The 24581-nt window shown below is 42.8% G+C and overlaps 1 protein-coding gene across 2 annotated transcripts; it reads left to right on the forward strand.

Moving 5' to 3' along the window:
• The first annotated feature begins 565 nt into the window (after positions 1 to 565).
• LOC118229305 (4-galactosyl-N-acetylglucosaminide 3-alpha-L-fucosyltransferase 9-like) lies at positions 566 to 8296 on the forward strand. Of its 2 annotated transcripts, none has more exons than XM_035421160.1 (2): positions 566 to 664; positions 7086 to 8296. In XM_035421160.1, exon 2 carries the CDS (start codon positions 7094 to 7096, stop codon positions 8168 to 8170), a length of 1077 nt encoding a protein of 358 aa, XP_035277051.1. In that variant the 5' UTR covers positions 566 to 664; positions 7086 to 7093; the 3' UTR covers positions 8171 to 8296. The 2 variants fall into 2 exon arrangements, with proteins under 2 accessions (XP_035277051.1, XP_035277052.1); XM_035421161.1 differs by lacking the exon at positions 566 to 664 and adding an exon at positions 6086 to 6584.
• The last annotated feature ends 16285 nt before the right edge of the window (positions 8297 to 24581 follow it).

Here is a 24581-nt window from a genome sequence, read left to right on the forward strand (position 1 = left end):
AACCTGCTTGATTCATGCATTATTGGAAAGTAAAGGGAACAAGGAAATAAGTGATTTATGCAGTTAGGTTGCATGTGAACTTGAAATGCAGTATCATTCACCACCAAATTGTACAAATAAAAGCTTTTCAAATTTCTGATTATTTGTAATGTTTTTTTTGTTATTGTTGTTGTTTTTTGCAGTGAGTTCTCCTGTAGGCAGCTTAGGCGACTTGAAAAAACACAATGCAGGAAAAACCCTGTGTTATTAATGGTTACTCCTGTCCATAATTCTGTGAGGCCTTGTCATTATAAAAGAGAAAACATTCTGTGCTAGCAAGCTAACTAATTAAACTCAAGTTTATTTTTGAGTAGAAAAACAAATTCAAAAAGTGTTGAACACTTAAATGTGATTTTCTAAATGAAGCCCCTGGGCCCTGCACTGAGATTAGGAAACGTATTAGGAAAATCAGGATTAGGAAAATTATTTTCCACTGAGTCTCTGAACAGTAAAACTAGCGTGCGTATCCCCTGATCCGCCCCATTAGGTCCCACCCCATTTATCTATTCAGTATGAAAATGTTTTCAAATGAGACTCAGGTCATAACCTGCAACATGAGACTCATTCATTCTTCTATGGAAAATCGCTGATGTTGATACAGTATACAAAGTTACAACCAACACAGGTAAGCTTTCAATTTATGAAATACTAACCCAATACCTAATCTGATTACCAAATATGTATCTTACTCCCACAACCACAATTATTGATGGAGATATTAATAGCTATTCAATGAAGAGAAACATTGGAGAAACAGATGCTGACAAGTAAGGATATACTTATAAAAATCAAAGGCTGTTAGCTGTCTAAAAATCTTGGCTTTGGGTTGTCTCACATTTGAAACTTGAAAACCATGTATTTATGAAATATATCTGTCACTGTTTCTTTTCTTTTTTTTCTTTTTTTTTTAAGCAACTTTTTTTTTTTTTGCAACTCTTCTGGTACGAAAATGGAAGTCTTCCCAGCATTATTGATGGTCTCATGTATATGATAATGCCATTCTCTCTCACTGTCCGGTTGGTTAAACTGGTGAACAAAATTTGATTACTTGCAGTCTTCCTAGATGAATAGTTTTAAATGAGGCAGTATAAATTATTATACTCCTATGTATACTATCTGGTGAACTAATACTATGATACATATGCATACATACACACAGTATACAACATTTCACATTTGAAATTCATGTTGCAGATTATTTTGTTTGGAAGTACAGAGTAAACACTTTAAATTTAGTTATTTAGCAAATACTCTTGTGTCCTGGGTGAACAGCAGTGCAACCAAATCAATTTCTATCTTTCATTTCACTATTTAAATGTGTTCAGGTTAAAAGATCTTTTTAACTGGATTTCAAGTACTGTAGCTTTTTGAAAAGCAATTTTTCAACAGCAATTTGAATGCAGTGTAATTTAGAAACTTAGCAATTGTGCTTAACGCTCTATTTTCATTCATACAGAAATGAGGTTAAATAAATTCATAAAATAATGATGGGAACTTTATAATACATTGAGGTGACATACAATATGTGTGTTTATGTGTGCGTGCATGTGTGTGGGAGAGAGAGAAATAGGGCAGGAGAAAGATCAAATTTCAGTTAAGCCCTTTATGTGACAGAGGTAGAACCTAAATAAAATACACAGTATAAGGTATAAATGAAAATGGCAGTTGAGGCTTAAAATATTTTTGCAGTATCACATGGATATAAGCACAAATACATCCAATGTTTCCAATTTATGTATTTAATGTATTCAAGAAAAAATATATTTCATTTTCCTCTGTAAGCCCAGGCATAATAAAAACATATTATCGCTGACTTTGGCTGGCACAACTGAGTACTGGGTACCTGCTTTCACACTTTTCACACCAGTATAATACCTGCGGTCAAAGGATTAAATGCAACACTTAACTAGACTCGCTATTTGTTTACATACAAAAAACAAATTTAATTTAACAACCATGGTTGTCTGAGACAAATTAATGGCCTGGTGATTTCTTAGTGGTTAGTTACAGTATCCAAGCAAAATAATCCCATGAGAATTGGTTCCTTAAAGGTGCTGGGAAACTGAAATCTGATTATTATTGCCTGATGTTTCGTTTTAATACTTTTTTTCATAGAAAAATGTATAACAAAACATAGAAAAGCCTGTGCTGAGATTGGCTTGCTTGCTTTCCCCTTCCCCGAAGGCCAGTTCAGTGGGTGGGGTTAACAGGGTATACTGTACATCACTAAAATGCTATGAAAAACCAGTACACTTTATTCTTTTCCAAGAAATGAAGAGACACACTAGAAATGAATTTCATTCTCCGCTTGTACAATATAGTCAAGTTTCAAACCTGTTTGCAAGGTATTCAGTGTATATAGCCTACAGCCTATTTCTTACCCAAAGCTTGGGTTCATCGCCATTGAAGTACACCTCCACCCAAGTACTTGAATACCTTATTACTAGCAGTGTATGTCCTTGCTACATTCCCGTGACAAATTTCTTACTGTGATATCATTAATGACATGACATGACTTGACATGAAACATCTTGTTTTACATGTTTTAGATTCAGTGTACCATAGTGTTCTATTTTTTATTTTTTTATTTTTTTACAAATGCTAGGTCAAGTGCCCATCACTGCTTTCTTTATCAAAGTGTAGGGCAATCTCCTCTAAAGAATTGTAGATTGTCATTTATAAATCTATTTTAGGTAAACTTCCTTCTTAGCTTCTCAGTTGCTAAGGAATGATGGCAATTGCCATTTGAATGTTTAACCTGTTCTTCATTTTGCGTAGAACAACAATACCCTACGGGGTAATGAAACGGTGGCTCAACATAGCCAAAAATGCAATATAATTACAGAAGCGCAGACAGCAATATCAAATTTATAAATCACTGAATCACTGAGAAGTGGCTGGTGACATGGTAAAGGGGAGATACTCTGAGTCTGTGGTCACCAATGAGAATCCTTCAGCCATGTGGGCACAAAGTCCATTTTTGGGAGACTGATTTAACCGCGCCCTGGCCGTTGGCCTCACGGTGATAAGGAAAGGTCTGAATGCGAGGTAGGAGGTGAATTCAGAGGACACAATCTGGGGACCATTGTCTGACATGATGGCTTAGGTTAAAACCCAGTGAGCATAGAGCTGATCCAGGAAACTGATCACTGTCCCAGAGATGACGCTACCCATGGGGGCAACTTCTGGCCACTTAAAGTCATAGGCCACAATGAGACATCTGAGGTAGTGTGGGATATTATGCATCTCACCTCAGGCATCAAGCTGTAGGTTGTCCCATGGAGCTGTTAGCCAGTTCAAGGGCTGGAGTTGAGGATGAGCAGGCCACACAGTTTTCCCCCTGGTGAGGCTTGGCATCATGACCTAACAAGCTCCTCCAAGTCATAGTCTATGCCAGACCACCATACAAGGTCACGGCATCGTTGTTTGAACTTGATGATCTGCGCAGTGATACCTGTGTCCCCTGGGGGACCCACGGTTATTGTAGATATTGCCCCAGCATGTGAGTTCATGTTTCACATGGGGGAAAGGTTCCAGTTCAGATGCCACCTGTGCCTGATGTAGTCTCAGAGTATCGTGAAGGTGGGCTTAACAGCTGAGGTGGCCTCGTGTTCATTGAGGGTCTTCATCATACGGAGAAGTGGCTGGGGCCTATAGGGAAGTGTGATGTGAAAGTCTGCCACCCCTTTACCATGTACTGGTGTAAACTGCAGCTTGAGCCCATTCTGCTGTAAGGAATCTGCCCACCTTTGGAGATGAAGAGGGCTGTGTACCCTGCTCGACATGGACATCAGGGCTGTCAGAGCTCAGTGGTCTGTCCTCAGCACAACATCCAGACAGGTACATTTAGCACCACCTGCACGGCCACATGCATGCGAGAGCTTACCAACGGGCACATATCTGTAGGGCTGAGAGAACAAGTGGCGAATGCTGTGGGCCTTTCCACACCATCATGGAACAAGTCAGGCTGGTGCCAATGGCCACAGCAGATGCGTCGCATGTTGCGATTATAGGGTAGTTCAGGTGGAAGTGGGCCAGGCTAGGAGGTATGATGAGGAGGTGCTTCAGTTCCTCAAAGGCTGCCTGATAGACAGGGGTCCAGGATCAGGGGGCGTCCTGTTTAAGTTGCTGCCTGAACAGTGCAGCGATGGAGGAGTGCTCTAGTAGAAATTGCATGTAGTATGCTGTCATCCCAAGGAAGCATGTCACCTGTGAGATTGTGGTGGGGACAGGCACCCACAGGATGGCATCCACATTTGACTGGAGGGAAGAAAGGTTATCCGCAGACACACAGGAGCCGACAAAGTCTATGGTAGGCATGGAGAACATACACAATGTTCTTTATTCAGACCATGTACCCATCCAATGGCTTCACAGAATGAAGGAAACCAATTCCAGGATTACCTGGTTGAATCTGGCCCTCCAGTTGTTTTGTTTCCGTGGATTTCCTCCCCTGCGGAGGGGGAAGTATCAGTCAAGCAGAATGCACCTTGGCTGCATTCTGATGGTGGAGGAGTGTCACAGGGCTTGGTTAAACAGAAGGATTCAGGCCATCTGAAAACCAGACCTACTGGTTAAATAAGCACACACAAATGGATCGCATTATGAATCAGTCCAGGATGTATGTAAAAGTGTGCTTGTATGTAGGTGTCTGAGACCAGAAACTCACATCATACCGAGAGAAAAGATCAGGAAGACAGTAATTTTGGTTTGGTTTAGTTTGCCTTTGTTTTTTTTCGTTTTTCATGTATCATTTTAACCTGGATGCCATGAGGGTGAAAGGAGAAACTTTTTTCATTTGTTTATGTTTGAACTGGAGAAAAATCTTGCTCTCTCTCTCTCTCAAAATAAAAGACCGGTGAAAACCTACATTCCCCCATCTCCATGTGTCCAGCTCTTCTGTCCATCCCAGGGGTGTGTCACAGCATGTAACAGTTTGTTTGACTGAAACATGGCAACAACCTTATTTCATCTGAATTTTTTTTTATTATTTGAATCAGGCGACTCCCCTGGTTTAATGATAAACCCTGCATTAATGGCGGCGGTGTTGTTACTATCAATTGCTCTGATGTCAAAACAAATGCTGCAACAGTACTAACTGTCTCGTCATTTGAATGTCTTGCTTGCAATTGTCTGGTGCTAAACCACAACTGTCGTAATAATATATCACCCTCCAACTGCATTCTTCTCTGAGCTCTCTTCCCTAATGACCTGCGCCTATGCTATAATCTCCCTAACGTTCTAGTGTTGGGTGATTTAAATATGCACTTCAACTCATCTGACAACTCATGTTACTGCTGATTTTATGTCTCTGCTCGACTGTCTTGATATCAAAAAATCAATGTTAACTTGCCCACTCACAACAAAGGTCACATACTTGACGTGGTCTGCTCCTCTAGTTTAACTCCATTCCACTCTTTACAGATAACAATTGGTCCCACTCTGGAATGTGGGATCAAAGATTATTTGTTAAGATTTGAATTAACACTGGACATTTTTGTCAGGCCGGGGCGCAGGAAGGGACCCAAGCGCAGAGTGCAAAAATACAAACTCCAAAATGGGGAAAACAAAAGACTTTAATAAACTCAACGGGGAACAAAGGGAACCAAAAGCCTCGCAGGGCGGTTTAACAAACACAACGAGAATCCAAAAAGACGGGAAAAACAAAAATACAAAAACTCCAAAAAACAGAGAACCAGGCTGGCAAGGAACAGGGGACAGGCAACAGGCAGGCGTAAGGCAAGGGAACAGGCAGGCTACAAACAAGCACACAACAGGTAGGCAAAAACCACAAACAGGTACAAAGCCACAAACAGGCATACAGGCAGGAACAGAACCGCAAGAATCCAGCGCCTGAGTGAGGGAAGAGGGAGACTTAAGTAGAAGAACGCAGACGAGACACAGAGGGGCACGATGAACAATCAAGCCACAGAGAGGGAAGGGAACACGAGACAAAACGCAACTAATAATGAGATGATTGGAAACAATAAAACAATTAACTGAACACAAAGCAGAGGTGCCGCCATCTGGCGGCCCAACAGAGAACAAGGGGGGAGGACACAGAACCCTGACAATTTTACTGTGTAGGGCTTCTACAAGTCAGCTTGCATCTAAAACTCACTGGCTCCATTCATAAAACAGCTCAAAACTCAGACAAACATGCATGTAAGACATTTAAACGCATAAGCACACATGCATACATTTACTCTCCTCTCTTTTAAACAAAAATCATTTTTATTCTTTTTTTGTGTTTTCCTTTAATGATTTTCTGTATAACCTAACATCTTTGTTATTTTCTTTATCCTCTATACTGTGTTTTATTTCGACTTCCCTGTAAAGTAACCTTGGGAGTCTGAACATGTGCTTTTTAAATAAAATGTATTATTATTATTATTATTATTATTATTGTTGTTGTTGTTGTTGTTGTTGTTGTTGTTGTTGTTGTTATTATTATCACCAAGCAAAGATAATTCAAACATATGCTATGCTCGGCTACAATTAATCTTGGGGAAATGTCAGTAAGGGCCTCCTCTCAGCCACACGTGGTAAGGCTGAATCAACTTTAGCCTTTTTATTTAAATGTGTTCGTGATTAGTAAATATTACACAGCATCACAGTAATAGAAATACTTGGTTTTGTTGCCAGTTGGAGCTGTTGGAGTCACATAATTATTACCAAGCATTCCACAGTGCCCTACATCTCTCTTTACTGTACTTGAGCACAACACATCTGTGATTTTATTTATTCAAATATATAGATGTTTTTGTACACCAGTTGATGAAGGTCAATGTAAAATATAACTCAAAACTCAACACCAACTCCTTTAATGTTACAATATTTCTCCTGATAATTAAAAAAAAAATTATGATAATTTTACAAATTCCAATATTAGATGCCTGCAACCTAACAGTTTACCTTACCTAAATTCTAGATATCCCAAGAACAACACCGGAAATCAGCCATGCTCACTGATATGCATTACACAATGTAGTATTAATCTATATTTGCAAAAATATTAAATTTATATTTTCTTCTTTTCTTCGCAGGGTACAAAATGCCATCCACATCTTTCCATGGAATAGTACGTCCTTGTGTAACTGCAATCCTTATACTGGGTTGTTTTGGGATTTTATGTTTTGCTTATTTCAAGATGCCCACTACCTGGCTGTCAAATCAAGTGAAATTAAAAGCACCTGCACCAATGGTGAAAAACTTTGGTTCAAAAAAAGAGCAAAACCAGACTGTTATACTAATCTGGATGTGGCCATTTGGCAGTGCCTTTGCCCTGACCTCCTGTAGTGCCCTGCTTAACATTGATGGCTGTCACCTAACATCAGACAGAAATATGCTAAGCAAGTCGCATGGGGTTATTTTCCATCACAGAGACATTCGCTCAGATTTATCAAACCTGCCACCACCACAGCGCCCAATATTCCAAAAATGGGTGTGGATGAATATTGAATCACCCACAAATTCGGGAAAGATTCCCGGTCTTAATAGTCTGTTCAATTTGACTTTGAATTACCGGCAGGATGCTGATATTCCAGTGCGTTATGCGACCATTGTTCAAACTCAGGACAATAATTTTAAAATACCAAGCAAAGACAAGTTAGTGTGCTGGATTGTGAGCAATTGGAACCCAAGTTACAAAAGAGTGGCGTACTATAATGCGTTGAAGCAACTCATTGATATACATGTCTATGGACGGGCCTTTGGGAAACCAGTCAGCAACCAAGACTTTGATCCCACAATTGCCAGCTGTAAATTCTATCTGTCATTTGAGAACTCAATCCACAAAGACTACATCACTGAAAAACTGTACAACCCACTTTCTGTGGGCACTGTGCCAATTGTTCTTGGGCCATCAAGACAGAACTATGAGAACTTTGTCCCAGGTGATGCCTTTATACATGTAGATGATTTTCCCTCCCCCAAAGAGCTGGCTGACCACATCCTGATCTTAGACAAGAACGAAGACCAATACCATCGATACTTTGAATGGCGTAGACACTTCAAAGTAGACAAGACAGGAGCATTTATCATAGGCACATGTCTTGCCTGTAATTATATTAGGACACACCGCAACGAATACAAGGTTATCAATAACCTTAACACATGGTACTGGGGATGATTTTAAAAAAGCGTAGTGAAGGACGTCATCTTGTTCTTTTTTTTTTTTTTTTTTCATAATTTCAGATTGCAAAATATATTTTCTTTCTCCTGTGAAATGCTAAACAAAGATTAACTGCCAGACTCCCCCCCCCCCCCCCCCCCCCCTCGTTGATTCATTAGAAAACTCCTGGAGGTGATTATGGATATAATTGATGGCTCTTACCTTGACAGTTTCAAACAGAAATTAATTAAAGTGAACAGGATAAATGCAGTGAAATTACAATCATATTTATACAGTTTGGAACATTTGTATAGGGTGTACTGCATGATTCATGTAGTAATGGAAAGTAAAGATAAAAAGAAAATAAGTGATTCACCCTAGTTGTGCAACTTGAATGTGTTTATTGTTTCTGCAGGGGATGAAGAAGTCGCAAATCTTGTTTTTGTCAACGCAGTGACCAAATCTACAGCAGATCATTATCATTGGTGTTCATCCATTGCATACAGGCACCATCTTTACAGAAACATAGCCTCCAGTTTTAATTCACAAAATTATTGACTGTTCAGAGCCAAGGCCAAGTCACAGACATTTTGCCCTAGAGCATAACTTGAGAACTGGTTGGGGCTCCAGTAAATTTACTCTGTGTGTTTACAATCTTTGTAGTGTCTAACCTTCTTCTCATCTTCTCAAAGACAAAAACAATATTACATTACATTACATTATAGGCATTTAGCAGACGCTCTTATCCAGAGCGACGTACAACAAGTGCATAGGTTTCATGATGTAGAGGCGCAAAAGAAACACTAGAGTGAAGTAAGGATCGTAGTGCCAGAAGTGACCACATCGATCAGGACTCCAACCCTGTAGAGTAAGCTTGTTCAGCAAGCAAGAATCCTACCAAGTACAAACTAGCACTGGAATCACACCTAATCATACAAAAACAATCCTGCCAGATACACTAACATAATCAAATTATCCTAGCTAGGTACAGTGAGCTGAACTATAGGCTAGGGAGGAGTGGGGAGAGGTGCAGCCTGAAGAGATGAGTCTTCAGTCTGCGTTTGAAAGTGATGAGATTCTCTGCTGTTCTGACCGTCACGGGGAGGTCATTCCACCAGCGAGGGGCCAGGACAGACAGCAGACGGGAGCGGGAAGTGCAGACGCGAAGAGGGGGAGGTGCCAAGCGTCCAGAGGTGGCAGAACGGAGAGGTCTGGCTGGTGTGTAGGGTCTGATGATCCTCTGAATGTACCCTGGTGCTGACCCCTTAGCTGCCTGGTATGCAAGCACCAAGGACTTAAATATGTGTAGGTCAGAACCATTACTATGTTGCCCCCCCCCCCCCAGTGGCTGGCCCGCAATGTAAACAAACAGGGCCAACCATGGGAAGACTTCCAGTTTTGTATCAGGAGAGTTGCATAGAATCTCCAAAAAAAATTACGGAACCGTGACTACCCAACCCAAAAGTAACACGACAGTCTGTAAAAAGCATGAAACCCACTATAAAATTAGTGCACATATCATATAGGAGGTGTCATGTCTGACTGTGGCAGCACTTGGTTGAAGAAAGGCAAAGCTGGAAGAAAACTGATGACCCTACTGCCTCCCCAGGTCTGCCATGGTGCTCATGTTTTTGCAGGTTTTCCCCATGGAGGGACCTAAACCTTGCCTACCCTATAGGCAGCTCTACGCACAATTCCCTGGACTCTGCTCTTTCTGTTTTTCACGTTTGTTGTACTTTTTCCATTTCTTAAAGAAATGATTTTATGGTTTACAGAAACACACCTTTACAAAAGTTTAAAAATGTGAGGACAATATAAAAAAGGCACAGTAATTTATAACATGAAGAATGTAGTCATTACTTGTTTAATTTAAAAAAATAATAAATGTGTGAACTAAAAAAATGTAAATAAATGAATAATAATCATTTTAAAATGTGGTTTGTGTTTATTCATGCTCCTTTGTCTAATATTACATTTGTCTAAAGATCTGAAACGATTAAGCCTGACAAATAAACATTATATAACAGGCATTTAGCAGACGCTCAAATCCAGAGTGATTTACACAACTTTTTACATAGCATTTACATTGCATTATATAGCTGGATGTATACTGAAGCAATGCAGGTTTAAGTGCCTTGCTCAAGGGTACAACAGCAGTGTCCTACCTGGGAATCGAACTTGCAACCGTTATGTTATAAGACCAACTCCTAACCCATTATACACAATAATTGAGGAACTCAGGAAGGCACTTATTTTTCCCAACACTATATTTACTGTATCTGAATTTTAAAAATTCATATTTCAATTTAAAAGTATGTCTTACAATATTTAATATATCCAATCCTATTTGTGTATGGAGACCTTAAGTAATCTGTTTATGTAATACATGACAATTCTCTTACTCCTCTAGTGTACTACGCATGCCCAACACATTAGAGCGTGATTTAAAAGATTGTCCCCTGTGTATCTTAAAAAGGTCACGTTGTAGCTCAAAGGCTGTACAGCACGAACTGACCAATTCTCAGATTCTCACTGACACTTATTTTTGAGTGGTGAAAATAAGCATTTTAACATTTTCTCTTCTTTTTTTTTTTTTGGTCCAAATATTCATTTCTATTTTTTGATTCTTCCAAAATCCCTTAGTAAAACTGGGAATTACTCATCACATAGATTTCAAATACAAGACATGGCAAGGAAACCTAAAATTTCTTGAAAAGATTTTTCCATCAGTGGCAAATTAATAGATATTCTTAACCAGGCACAGAACTCAATAACTGATGAAGTTAAAAAAAATTGCCTTTTCTGTTGGCAACTGACTGTTAGCTTTCCGATAAAAATCTGCTGCCTCAACACCTCAAAAAATTCTGTGATATAGCACCCTCTATGGATCTATGGATCGCACTGAAGAACAAACAACAATAAAATGTGATTTCTTGTCTTTGACTGCCCTCCAGTGTAATAAATGTCATGTTCCGGTGTTCCTGTCTGCGTTTTCCCTGTTGGGCCGCCAGATGGCGGCACTTCTGTTTTGTGTCCTGTTCCCCCCCTGTTAATTGTATTATTGGTTTGTCTCGTTATCCCATCATTGTTCCCACCTGTGTCTTATCCCCTCCTTCTGGTTTGATTGTTTTTTGAGTTCACCTGTGTCTTGTTACCCCTGTCTATTTAAGTTTCCCCCTCCCTTGACTCAGGTGCTGGTTCCTTGTGGTTATGTCAGATTGTTGTGCTCTGCCTTTCCGTGTTCTGCCCTGTCCATGTTCTGCCCTGCCCGTGTTTGTGAGTTCGACTTGTTTTCTGTTCATGTGTTCCTGTTCTTGGCTTTCTAGTGTTTTTTTGGAGTTTCTGCATTTCCTTTGTTCCTGTGTTTGTTCCCAACTTGCGTATGTTTTAGACCCTTTGTACCTGCCTGTGTTTGTGACCTGTTTGTGTTTGTTCCACTTGTACTCTGTCCTGCCTGTGTTTTTGAGTTCCTGTTGTTTCATTAGATATTGTTTGTGTTTGTTCCCGACATCTGTTTGTTTTCACCATATCTACCTGCCTGTGTTTTGTTTTACCTTTCCTTGTGCTCTGCCTTCCCGTGTTCTGCCCTGTCCGTGTTCTGCCCTGCCCTGCCCGTGTTTGTGAGTTCGACTTGTTTTCTGTTTTATTTCGATATTTTTTGAGTTTGTTTTGGCCTTCGTGCCCTTGTCTGTTCCCTGGTTGTTTGCACTTTTTGTTAGTAAAATCTTTGTTAATTTTCCCTTTTGAGTTCGTGTTTTTTTTCCCCTCTGCGTTTGGGTCCCCTCTACCCGTACCGTGACAGAAGGAACCAGCCAGTGTGGGACCCAGCAGAGTTTTTTTATTATTATAATTTTTTTTTTTTTTTTTTTTTTTTTTTTTTTTTTTTTATTTTTTTTTTATTGTTTAACATGCCATCGGGGTGGTGGGAGCTTGAGCCTCCCAGTGCCCGGGGCGGGCGGTCGCGGAGGCGCCGTGGTCGGGCTGCCTCCCGGTCGGCCGGACCTCCTGCTGATCAGCAGGCGGATCCTGACCCTTTTGAGGGGTCTCGGCTTGCCATTTTTCCGGGGTCCGGCCCGCGGGGGTCCCGCCGGTCCCGTCCGGCTGCCCAGCCAGGTTCCCTACAGCTGTGGTCTGTGTTCCTGTCGCCTGCTCCACCCCAAGTCCCGGAGGGGCCTTCACGGCCTGCTCTGCCCCGAGTGCCGGAGGGACCTTCACGGCCTGCTCTGCCCCGAGTACCGGAGGGACCTTCACGGCCTGCTCTGCCCCGAGTGCCGGAGGGACCTTCGCGGCCTGCTCTGCCCCGAGTGCCGGAGGGACCTTCACGGCCTGCTCTGCCCCGAGTGCCGGAGTGGCCTTCACGGCCTGCTCTGCCCCGAGTGCCGGAGGGGCCTTCACGGCCTGCTCTGCCTCAAGTCCCGGAGCGGCCTTCACGGCCTGCTCTGCCTCAAATCCCGGAGCGGCCTTCACGGCCTGCTCTGCCCCGAGTGCCGGAGGGACCTTCACGGCCTGCTCTGCCCCGAGTGCCGGAGGGACCTTCACGGCCTGCTCTGCCCCGAGTGCCGGAGGGACCTTCACGGCCTGCTCTGCCCCGAGTGCCGGAGGGACCTTCACGGCCTGCTCTGCCCCGAGTGCCGGAGGGACCTTCACGGCCTGCTCTGCCCCGAGTCCCGGAGCGGCCTTCACGGCCTGCTCTGCCTCAAGTCCCGGAGCGGCCTTCACGGCCTGCTCTGCCTCAAGTCCCGGAGCGGCCTTCACGGCCTGCTCTGCCTCAAGTCCCGGAGCGGCCTTCACGGCCTGCCCTGCCCCAAGTCCTGGAGCGGCCTTCATGGCCTGCTCTGCCCCAAGTCCCGGAGGGGCCCCCAGAGCCACCTGGAGCCCCGGAGAGGCTCCCAGATCCGCCTCGAGCCCCAGAGAGGCTCCCAGAGCCGCCTCGAGCCCCGGAGAGGCTCCCAGATCCGCCTCGAGCCCCGGAGAGGCTCCCTGAGCCGCCTCCAGCCCCGGAGAGGCCCCCAGAGCCGCCTCCAGCCCCGGAGGCCCCGCCTGCTCTGACCCTTCCGCGGTGGCTGCCTGTTACACCCAAGTTTCGGGCTTTACTTGTGCCTCGAGCCCCGGGGGGGCCTCCGGAGCCGCCTCAAGCCCCAGGGGGGCCTCCGCAGCCGCCTCGAGTCCCGGGGGGGCCTCCGGAGCCGTCCAGAGCCCCGGAGAGGACAACGGTCCCATCTGTTGTCTCGCAGGGGCCGCCGCAGACTGCTCTGGCCGCCCCGCAGGCTAAGCCACCTGCCTTGCCCCCTGGCGTTCGTGCTCCCCCTGGCGTTCGTGCTCCCCCTGGTGTCCGTTCTTTCCCTAGTGTTCTCGCTCCCCCTAGTGTTCGCCCTTCCCCCAGTGATCGTCTCTCCCCCGGTGTTGTCGCTTCCCCCAGTGGTCGCCCCTCCCCCGGTGTCGTCGCTTCCCCCAGTGGTCGCCTCTTCCCCGGAGTCTGTCCTCCCCCCAGTGGTCGTCCCTCCCCCGGTGTCGGTCCTTCCCCCAGTGATCGTCTCTTCCCCGGAGTCCGTCCTCCCCCCAGTGGTCGTCCCTCCCCCGGTCTCGTCGCTCCCCCTGGTGTCCATTCTCCCTTTGGTGTTCGTCCTCCCAACCGTGTGTCCGTGTGTTCCCCGGCCCCCCTGTCTAATTGTCTGCCCGCCTGTTTGTCTGTTGGTCTACCCGTATGTGTGTCAGCCAGTTTGTTGGCCTGTTTGTCTGCCCCCCAAGCCGTCAGCCCATCGGCCAACGTGTTTGCCCGCCTGTCTGCCTGTCTGTCAGTGTGCCAGTCCGCGTGTGTTTTGTCTTGTTTGCCTGTGTGTCAGTCCCTATGTCAGTTGTTGGGCTCCCCCCTCGCCTTCCCTGTCTGCCTGTCCCTTTGTGTGTCCGTCGGTGTCGCCGTGTGCCTCCCCGCCTGCTTGTCCCTGTGTCTGTCCTTGTAGGTCTCCCGATTGTGCCAGTATCTGGCAGTCTGTTTCCCCCCTCAGTCTTGTCCAACCCAGTCCAGTGTTGTCGTGCCCCGTCTCAGTCCTGTCCTGTATGTCTGCCTTGCCCCTGTCCAAGTCCCCCCCTGGTTTCCTGAGTCCCCCCTGGTTTCCTGAGTCCCCGTGTCGCCCGAGTGCAGGCCCTGAATTTCCCCGTGTCGCCCGGAGTGCGGGCCCTGAATTTCCCCGTGTCGCCCGATGTGCGGGCCCTGAGTTTCCCCCGTGTCGCCCGATGTGCGGGCCCTGAGTTTCCCCCGTGTCGCCCGATGTGCGGGCCCTGAATTTCCCCGTGTCGCCCGATGTGCGGGCCCCGAGTTTCCCCGAGTCCTGCCCAGCCCTGAGTCTCCCCGTGTCGCCCGAGTCCTGCCCAGCCCTGAGTCTCCCCGTGTCGCCCGGGTCCTGCCCAGCCCTGAGTCCCCTCCAGCCCCGAGTTCCCCTCCAGCCCCGAGTTCCCCTCCAGCCCCGAGTCTTGTTCTTGTTTTGTTCCTGTCCTGTCCAGTCCAGCCCTGAGTCTTGTCCTGTCCAGTCCAGTCCTGTTCCTACCCCAGTTCTGTGTCCAGTCCCTGTTCCTGTCTGAGTCCTGTTCCCCCGTCAGAGTCCGGTCCAGAGTCTTGTTCCCGTGTTCTGTCCCTGTTCTTGTCTTGTCCAGTCCTAAGTCCTGTCTCCAGCCCCCACCCTCTGTTGACTCCCTCCCCGGGTCGGCCTCCTGGGACGTCAGGAGCCGTCCCTTGGGGGGGGGGTACTGTCATGTTCCGGTGTTCCTGTCTGCGTTTTCCCTGTTGGGCCGCCAGATGGCGGCACTTCTGTTTTGTGTCCTGTTCCCCCCCTGTTAATTGTATTATTGGTTTGTCTCGTTATCCCATCATTGTTCCCACCTGTGTCTTATCCCCTCCTTCTGGTTTGATTGTTTTTTGAGTTCACCTGTGTCTTGTTACCCCTGTCTATTTAAGTTTCCCCCTCCCTTGACTCAGGTGCTGGTTCCTTGTGGTTATGTCAGATTGTTGTGCTCTGCCTTTCCGTGTTCTGCCCTGTCCATGTTCTGCCCTGCCCGTGTTTGTGAGTTCGACTTGTTTTCTGTTCATGTGTTCCTGTTCTTGGCTTTCTAGTGTTTTTTTGGAGTTTCTGCATTTCCTTTGTTCCTGTGTTTGTTCCCAACTTGCGTATGTTTTAGACCCTTTGTACCTGCCTGTGTTTGTGACCTGTTTGTGTTTGTTCCACTTGTACTCTGTCCTGCCTGTGTTTTTGAGTTCCTGTTGTTTCATTAGATATTGTTTGTGTTTGTTCCCGACATCTGTTTGTTTTCACCATATCTACCTGCCTGTGTTTTGTTTTACCTTTCCTTGTGCTCTGCCTTCCCGTGTTCTGCCCTGTCCGTGTTCTGCCCTGCCCTGCCCGTGTTTGTGAGTTCGACTTGTTTTCTGTTTTATTTCGATATTTTTTGAGTTTGTTTTGGCCTTCGTGCCCTTGTCTGTTCCCTGGTTGTTTGCACTTTTTGTTAGTAAAATCTTTGTTAATTTTCCCTTTTGAGTTCGTGTTTTTTTTCCCCTCTGCGTTTGGGTCCCCTCTACCCGTACCGTGACAATAAATCTCTTTCGGTTTCATCAGTAGACTTAGAGCCAGCATTTGTGAGTCTGTGTTGGTGTTTCAGTATTTTAGTCTTATACAGTTGGGTAAGAGGGTAAGAGTGTGCCATACCCAGGAATACTGTACATCCTACACCATTACTGAACCACCAGAACACTTCATTGCTAGTCACTGCTTCGCTTCCATTTTGTATTCCCTAACCAAATGTGGGAGCAAGAACTGGAAGAAGATGATGGCAGAGTTAGAAAGGGATAAAGTTGTAACATCGAGGAGAGCTAAAGTGGCTGGAATGGTGACCTAAAAGTAGTGGTGATGTCATCTGGGACTGACAGGAAAAGAGAGAGAATAAAAGTCAGCCACGCACAGCTGAGCGTGTTCACCTTAGACGGAGAAGGAAAGATTCGATTCAACCTCTGTATGCCAGTGTGTATAATAAACTCGCCAGTGAAGTGTCTGTTACTTATCATAGTACAGGCACTTGATCACATCCTGGTTAAGTGTTACTCTGTGTTTTGATCAGCTCCATCCGCGATATGGTATAGTGTTAGGATATTTTGCCCTTATTCGTGGAGTCAAATGCAGGACGATGAAGAATACGCTGACAAAGTTTCCTCAGAGGATTTGATGCTTAATTCAATGTGTAAGGGAGAGACAGACCCAGCACATTCGGGCGCTGCGTTGAGTGAATCTACGCCGATCACGCTGTGTGGTGTATGGATATACAGTTTGCAGTCATACATATCAAAAGGTTCAGTTAAGTGGCGGGCCGGAGACAAATGGTCTTGTCCCTTCCTGGGAACCCTCGCAGCCATTTAGCATAGGAATGTGACATCCTTGCCGCAGACACTAGAAGTGTTATACTGAGACACACTACAGAGGGGCTAGACACAGAGGCATGCAAACTACAGACACAGTAATGGCAGAAACGGAAACACAATACACTACATATAATATATATATGTATACAAAATAAAACTGGGAACCTATCAATAGGATAGCCAGGTTCTTCTGGCAACATTTTGGTAGCGTGTAGGTTCAATATGAGGTTCTGGCGGTGGCCACTTTGGCCATTTTCTTGGACATATGGAGACGTGTCTGTATTGCAGCTTTGAGAGAAACACACTAGAGGGCATTCTTGAGCTGGAAGAAGGCAGGCAAATTAACTTACTGGTTATTTGTATTGCTTTATGTTATCCATTTTATGAATTATAATACAATTTTCTAACCTTACTTACTCATAAGCATGTATTTGTGGTCATGGAGGGGGAGACAAAGAAAGAACCTGATTAGTAGTGTCTGTTGTAAATTTACTGCATTTACTTTAAGAACTTTTGAGCATACAACTACTCTTTACTGAATCTGTTCTGTCATTTGAATTGTGGCCTGGTTTTGTAACTTCAATTTGGCCAGTAAGAATAGTCTTGCCCAGATTGTTAAAGTGCTTGGCAAAATAATCGGTTTGAATCAGGTCCAGCTTTCTGACCTTTATGACAGGTCTTGTGGAAGGCCCATCCCACACAGGTCTGTCCTGAACATCTGTAACAAAGGGAGTTCAAGCTCCTACCCTCTGGCTGTAAAAATAGAGTGATGTCGTTGCGGACTAAAATATTCAAAAATCTCTTTTGTCCACACAGCAATTAGAATTTGGAATCTGGACATGTGATCTTGCATTTAATGTACTTTGGTACTTGGCATTCTGTTCATTTTTCATTTTATGTGATCTTGCCTTTCCTATTGCCCATTTTCCCTTGGGGTCTGTACAGTATTTGGTTTTAGCTGATGTTGCGCTTTAATGTATTTGTTGTTTAGTCTTTTATGGTTTTAAGATTATTGTGTTGGAATATTGTTGTAATGTAATGTAATGATATGTGCTGTGGTGCGGGGCCTGGCTTCAGTTGAAATTCCCTTTGTGGGACAAAAAAGATTTGATTCGATCTTCAAGTATCAAAATAAATAATATTCACGAGGACCATTTTTACTGAGGATTTAGTCAGCTAAATGACACCTTCATCAACTGGGGTGTATAAATGTCTCATTTAGTCTGGTGCGCCATTATGTCCTGTCCCCATTTCACTAGCCATTCCGTATTCTCTTTTAATGTCTGTATGTAGTTACTCCCCTTGGCTACAGAGGGCAGCCATTCCAAAAGCAAAGCAGACTTTTATCTATAAAAACTAACTTCAAGGGTTAAATTATGGTGTGTGGCATGTGGCTCATGTGTGATGTATTTCCAAGGGAGCTTGCTTAGACTTTTAACTGGTGAAACTGTCCTGCTTAACCAATTCTAGAGGTGACAGAAATGGGGGGGGGGGGAAGAAAGACTGCTGTTTGAATTTCATATAACAATATTTAAGGGCGTTCACTGGCTGGAGTTGATAAACGCTTTCAAGTGCATAAGAGTTGTGATTCATATAAGGATCATGTGTAGAAAAACTCAAAAACATTTACTCATTACTAAGGACAATTTACGAATCTTTTTAGGTAAATGATTATCTGCTCACATTTTGGATGACTCAGAGCTGGCCCAAGGGTTTAGGTGGCCCTAAACAAGAAAGTTGTTGTGGCTGCCATTGTAGAATTAAAATGTGTTCCAAAAAAACTGAATTGTGTGGCCAAAGGGATGTTTGTGGGCCAAAACGAATACAAGAAGTGTTTATTCCAGTGGCTGACTCTGGGATGAATTCAACAGCGATTTTATAAATGAAGCCACAAAACAGTACAACAAGCTGGTGTACTGCCTTTGTACCTTTGAACAAAGTAAATATTCAGCTACGACTGTGGCAGTGCATGTGACTTGTACAATGTCCCAACCCATTATATCTAATCAGTATGAAAACGTTTTAAGGGGAATCACACAAGTTATACATGATGGGGTGTGCCCTTTGTTCTTGGAAAAACCACTGATGTTCATGGGCAGTTCAAGTTTGGGTGGGTAAGTTTTTTAATTAATTTGTAAATGATTTGTACCATTTCACCATGCTCGAATGACGTGAATCTGCCAGTGCAGATTCTGTGTGGGCTTGGTCATAAGTCATATAAAACAGGAAATGCCCTTTCTTCTTTACAAAACCACTGATGCTGCTGATATACAGTCTGCAGACCCACAACCAACACAGGTATGTTTTCGAACCATAAGAAACTGTAAACTGTAACTGAATAATTAAAATAAATGCCAAATATATGTCTTATTCCCATAGCCACAATTACTATTAATGGGTGGGAATCAGGGGCAGTCTTAGTGATCTGGAGTCCCCAGGCAAAGACCGATGTGAGGTCCTTCTCCATTTTGCTTAACGCAATCATAGCCAGTGAACAAAAACTATTTGGAGGCAGCTCTTTTCAGTTAACAAAGCCGCAGACCCAAATGAGAATTCTAACTGAAGAACTTCAAATGACCTTCAGTCAGTTAGAGGAAGACAATATGGCAAGAAAAATATTATAAGTAATATAATAATAAGTATATAATAAGTATATATTATACGTATATAATCTTTCATTCTTTCAAGACAAAAGTATAGTACATGCTGTTTGATAAAGCATTTGAACATCCACTATTCTCTAGGGGTAAAAGTCCCGGTCCGAGAGGGTGTCTGGTTTCTGGTGGGCTGCTGCCGTCTGTCGGTGTCGCCTCTGGCACTTTCCTCCCACACTGTAGCTGATTCACCGCAACCAGCAGAGCCAGTAACGCTAGAAGTTGTAGTAGGTGCGGTGGGTGCACAACAGGCTGTGGCAGCAGTAAGGCTGATAACGTTAGCTAGCTCAGCTTCTTCAACTAACTTTACACCTGTTGTAACGTCAGCTAGAGTGAGAGCACCTATTATCAACCAAAAAATAGGCGAAATATTGGTAACAACCTGCACCTAGTTATGTAAGAAAAATCCTCGTTATCCTCCAGTGGTTATGTTTTTAAAGTACTTTAGCGATTTTTAATGTGCCGTCAAATAACTCAGAGGTGGTCCTGCTCTAGCTTTTGGTTGCTCAGGGGACGTGTATCGACCACCCCATATAAATGAATGGAACTTAAATTTGCTAGCGTACTGTATGTGTTCTGTCTTGCGTCTTTGAGGTTAATATGAGAAAGGGTGGTCGCTATCAGCATGTCTAGGAATCAGTACATATTCACTGTTGTAACTCAAGTCGCAGGACGCAAAATAGCCGTTAGGAAAGCAGTTTGAAATTATGAGGGCAACGTCTGAGCCATTGGATTTAATGGGTCGCGGTGAGATAATTCCGAGCGTGTTGCTTGTCTTAAAGTTATAATAAATAAGGCTGTATTAATATAACTAAATGTGTATGTATGACGTTGTTTTATTTTTTTGTTTTTGTTTTTTTACATTTAGACAATTTATTATGTGTATTTTTACAGAACTTACATTTAAGTAGGTAACAATGTCCAGTTCTCTCTAATAAATACGAAGTAAATACACTAGCGGTTAGGGTGGTCGATAATCTACTTGTTGCTCCTCCGTCGTGGAGTCTCTGGCTGTTTTATTAAAGAATTTCGTCAATTTAGGCAAACTTTCCTTAAACTGGGCGTCTTCCTTCCTCCTCTTTCTCTTCTCAAAGTGACAAGAAAGGAAAAATGTTTATAAATAAAAAAAATTTAAAAAGGAAACACAAATTCACGAGGCCCCAAGCGATTGCCTGCCTATGTCCTATGGTAAAACCGCCTATGGTGCGAATATTACAAGCCAATTAAGTATTTAATGACGAGAAATATTTGAGAATTCGTTGCTGACAATTAAAGATATGCTTACAGAAAACACTGGCTATTCGTTACCTGGTTTTGGGTTACTACACATCTGTTACTTGAAAACTATTCTTTAAATATACATTATTTAAAAAGAGATCTGTCATTATTGTTGATGGTCTCACATAAATGATACTGTCCTTTTTTGTCACTGTCTGGTTTGGTGACCAACCTACCTATTTGAATACTTTTAAATGAGACACTACAGATTATTATCAGATTTGTGGAGAATACCATCTAGTGAACCATTGCTGTGATGCATATTGCTGTATAGTGAACAAATGCTTACAGTTACCTGTATACAGTATGTGGCTGTAGATCTGTAAAACATTCTGGTCAAAATTTCGTAGCAGGTGAAATTTAGTAAATATATATTTGTTGTAAATCTTAATACAGTAAATGTTCCAATCCCAATTTAGATCTCCAACAATGACAACCTCACTGTAGTTCACTTTCGCCATGCATTTCGTGAAAGAAGACAGCATATTACTTGGAGCAGATGGAGGTCTGTAACAACCAACCACAGTAATGAAGACGTCTTTCGACACCTCTACTCTTAGAGCAAGCATTTCAAATTGTTTGCACGCGGACTCTGACAGCAGTACACTCGTACGGAAATTGCTTTTGGCATAAATAGCTACACCTCCTCCCCGTTTGGGTCTGTCAGTGCGGAACACCTTGTAGCCATATGAATATCTTTATCAGGAACCAACTTGTTCAACCAAGTTTCAGATATCACAATTATATCAGCATCAGTTGATTCAACCCAAATCCTTATCAGGTCTATTCAACACACAGACATCTTGAACAGGAATAACTAAACACAAAACACTGTCACAAAGCACATGCAATATTATAAACAAATAAATAAAACTAGAAAGGTTACAATTCCTGTAAGGAAGGAATTGTGTGGGCTTGCTTCAAATTCCAGCTGGCACTGTCCTCAAGCCTCAATGCATTTCAATACGGGCATAGCTCAGAAGAAGCACAAAACCGTCCAGACCCAGGGCGTACTGTAGCGTTACATATACAGCCGGGGATCAGCAAATAGCGATTCTGTTCCAGCGATTAGTCATATCCTGTGAGGGAGTTGGAATTTTGGGAGACCAACCGCGACTGAACAGGGGGGTTCTTTAAGCTATTAACCAGAGGTAAAATAGCCACAAAGTCTCAAGAGACAAGGGAAAGGAAAACAATACTCCTTAGGGAGAGTATCCCAAAGAAAAGCTCTACGCAACCCACGTACTGGGTAAAAAAGAACTAAAGCTTAAGGAGTATGAAAATAAAACAAAACTGCCGGAGCAGAAAACGGGGCAACTCAAAGAAAACAGACCTCGAACCGAGGCTGAAAAAGTAAAACCCTAAAGAAAGAATACTGAGCTTAGATTGTGGCACTAACTTGTTGCCAACAATCTAAAAAAAGCTAAAGACTGTTGTGCTAATTTTATAGCCACAACAATCCTTTACCTTTACCTTTACCTTTACCTTTACCTTTACCTTTACCTTTACCTTTACCTTTACCTTTACCTTTACCTTTACCTTTACCTTTACCTTTACCTTTACCTCGCTTGACAGAATACTGGCTTTCGTGCAACATAAGTGACACTGAAGCAAAGCTTATCGGCTTGCTCAGGGTTTAAATAGAACACCAACAGTTGCAAATTGTAAAAGGAAATTTGCACGTGTATAATTCAATCAACTCAATGGCCGTAATAACTGAAGAAAAGGTGCATGAAAAAAACCAATGGCCGTAATAACTGAAGAAAAGGCTCAGAAAGGAAAAGAAATGGTGGCATCAGCCAAAACCATGACATATCCTAAGTAATGTTAGGCGATAAAACTGTGCTTAAAATCCTGTGCCATTGGAAGTGTGTTCAAAAAATCACAAAAAATGTTTAAAAAAATCTGAATACAAGCAACAATGTCTGGAACTAGCCGGTCATTTTTGGTGTAAAAAGTCTGAATGTAGTGCAAAAACTGTAGGATTAGTTAGAGCTAGAAAAATTGGCCGGAAAGTGCAGATAATAAAAAAATATGAAAGATAGCAAGAGTGGGCTACCTTCGGCATAAATAAACAAAAATAAATAAATATAGCTGCAAGCAGCAATGCGGGGCCCTACGAACATGTCGAAGCAGGGTAAATGCCTACAATACTTTGAAATATGAATGTGCATTAGCATAAAGTGCAAACTTTGTCATGCCACAAATCACGCAGTTATTAACGAAACAACTTTTTCTTATCACCCTTGATGGAGAGAATACCCAAGAGTACACATGTGCGATGATGATGGAATCAGGTAAAGCGTTCATGAGAAGATGAGTTTTAAAGCATTATATTAGCATTAGCTTCCTACCAAAATTTCAAATGCCTGTAATTTCCTTGTTTTTTGAGATATCTGCAACTGCGCCGACATGGTACATCATGGTAGTGCCCTCTTCATGCCCAGTCTGTTTCAAGTCTCTAAATTGTTGTTTTAAAAAGTTATAAGCACTTGAAATGTGCATTTCAATAGCATTAGCTTCCCGCCAAAATTTCAAATGCCTGTAATGTCCTTGTTTTTTGAGATATCTGCAACTGCGTTGACATGGTACAACATTGTAGTGTCCTCTTCATGCCCAGTCCGTTTCAAGTCCCTAGATTATTGTTTTAAAAAGTTATAAGCACTTGAAATTTTCATTATATTAGCATTAGCATTAGCTTCCTGCCAAAATTTCAAATGCCTGTAATTTGCTTGTTTTTTGAGATATCTGCAATTGCTTCAACATGGTACAACATGATAGTGCCCTCTTCGTCCCCAGTCCGTTTCAAGCCCCTAGATTATTATTGTAAAAAGTTATAAGCATTTGAAATTTGTGGCCAAATTTTGTTTTTGTAAAATACCAGTTTCTCCGCCATCTTGGAATGGATCCCTTAGCTGTCAACACACTATAGGGAGACACGCACCCTACACATGCATGGGCAATTTCGGACCAATTGGACGATTTTTTAGATTTAGGTTTTGCCAAATTTTCAATCTGCAGAAAAATCCATCATGGCGGACTTTATGGGTTCTTGAGGCATATTTGTTCCTCATGAGGAATGACACAAGTACACCTAGTTTCATGAATCTCCATCAAACGGGGTGGAAATGCCAGCATCTTGAAATGTGCTTTTTGAATCAGTTACTATAGCCCTATGGATGAATCATGGTCATTCTTTCTGGCATAGTTACTCATGGTCTCTAGTTTCGACCTGGTAATTTATATCATTTTTGGTCAAGGACTTTTTTAGTTATTTGACCATTTCCGGGAAAAGAATAATAATAATAATAATAATAATAATAATACTAACAAAAACAATAGGGTTCCTACTTTGTAGGACCCCTAAATATCAGACCTAATGGTAAACTGAAAAGATGCACATATTTTTCCTCTGAAGTAACCAATGTAAACCCAGAAATATAGTGGAAACACTTTTGAAATGTATGACTTGTTTATGATTACTGTCTCTTATATGTTTATTGTATCGCTCATTGCGTGCAAGCAAAATTCCCTTTGGGGCAATAAAGGTTTTCATTCATTAAAATATGTTTGGTTTTAACAGCAATTAAGTAAACATTACTAAGCAAAACAATTAAATGTTAACCAATCCTTTTTTCAGCGTTTCTGTTTCCATTTTTACGTTCTGAGTAATCAGCAACATGCAAAAGCAGGCTACTGCATTTTTTTTTTGTTGCATTTTTAAAATTAGCAGTATGCCACTACCACCCATTTGAAACAACCGGCTAAACAAACGGACTACTGTCCATGGCATTAATTACTAAAGAAAAGGGAACACTTACAACATCACTCATCTTAGCGACATGCTTCAAACATTGCCTATTTGTAAGTTGTCTTGCTTGACTAAGGAGCTATTTTCATTAATTATCGTTAACTATAATTAGCTAGACTAGCTTGCTTGTGGGCTAGTAGCCTATAGTATAACTTAACCTAGTCTAAAGTCTAAATCCGATATAAACCGGTTTATTCTATTTTGAGTATCGTAAGTGTTGTTGTTTCAATTGTGATTTTGTTTTATGACAGTGCAAAAGAGTACACAGTAGGAAATTCACAG

The sequence above is a fragment of the Anguilla anguilla genome, chromosome 6 (assembly GCF_013347855.1).
Source record: "Anguilla anguilla isolate fAngAng1 chromosome 6, fAngAng1.pri, whole genome shotgun sequence".
In the NCBI taxonomy this organism is placed as follows: domain Eukaryota; kingdom Metazoa; phylum Chordata; class Actinopteri; order Anguilliformes; family Anguillidae; genus Anguilla; species Anguilla anguilla.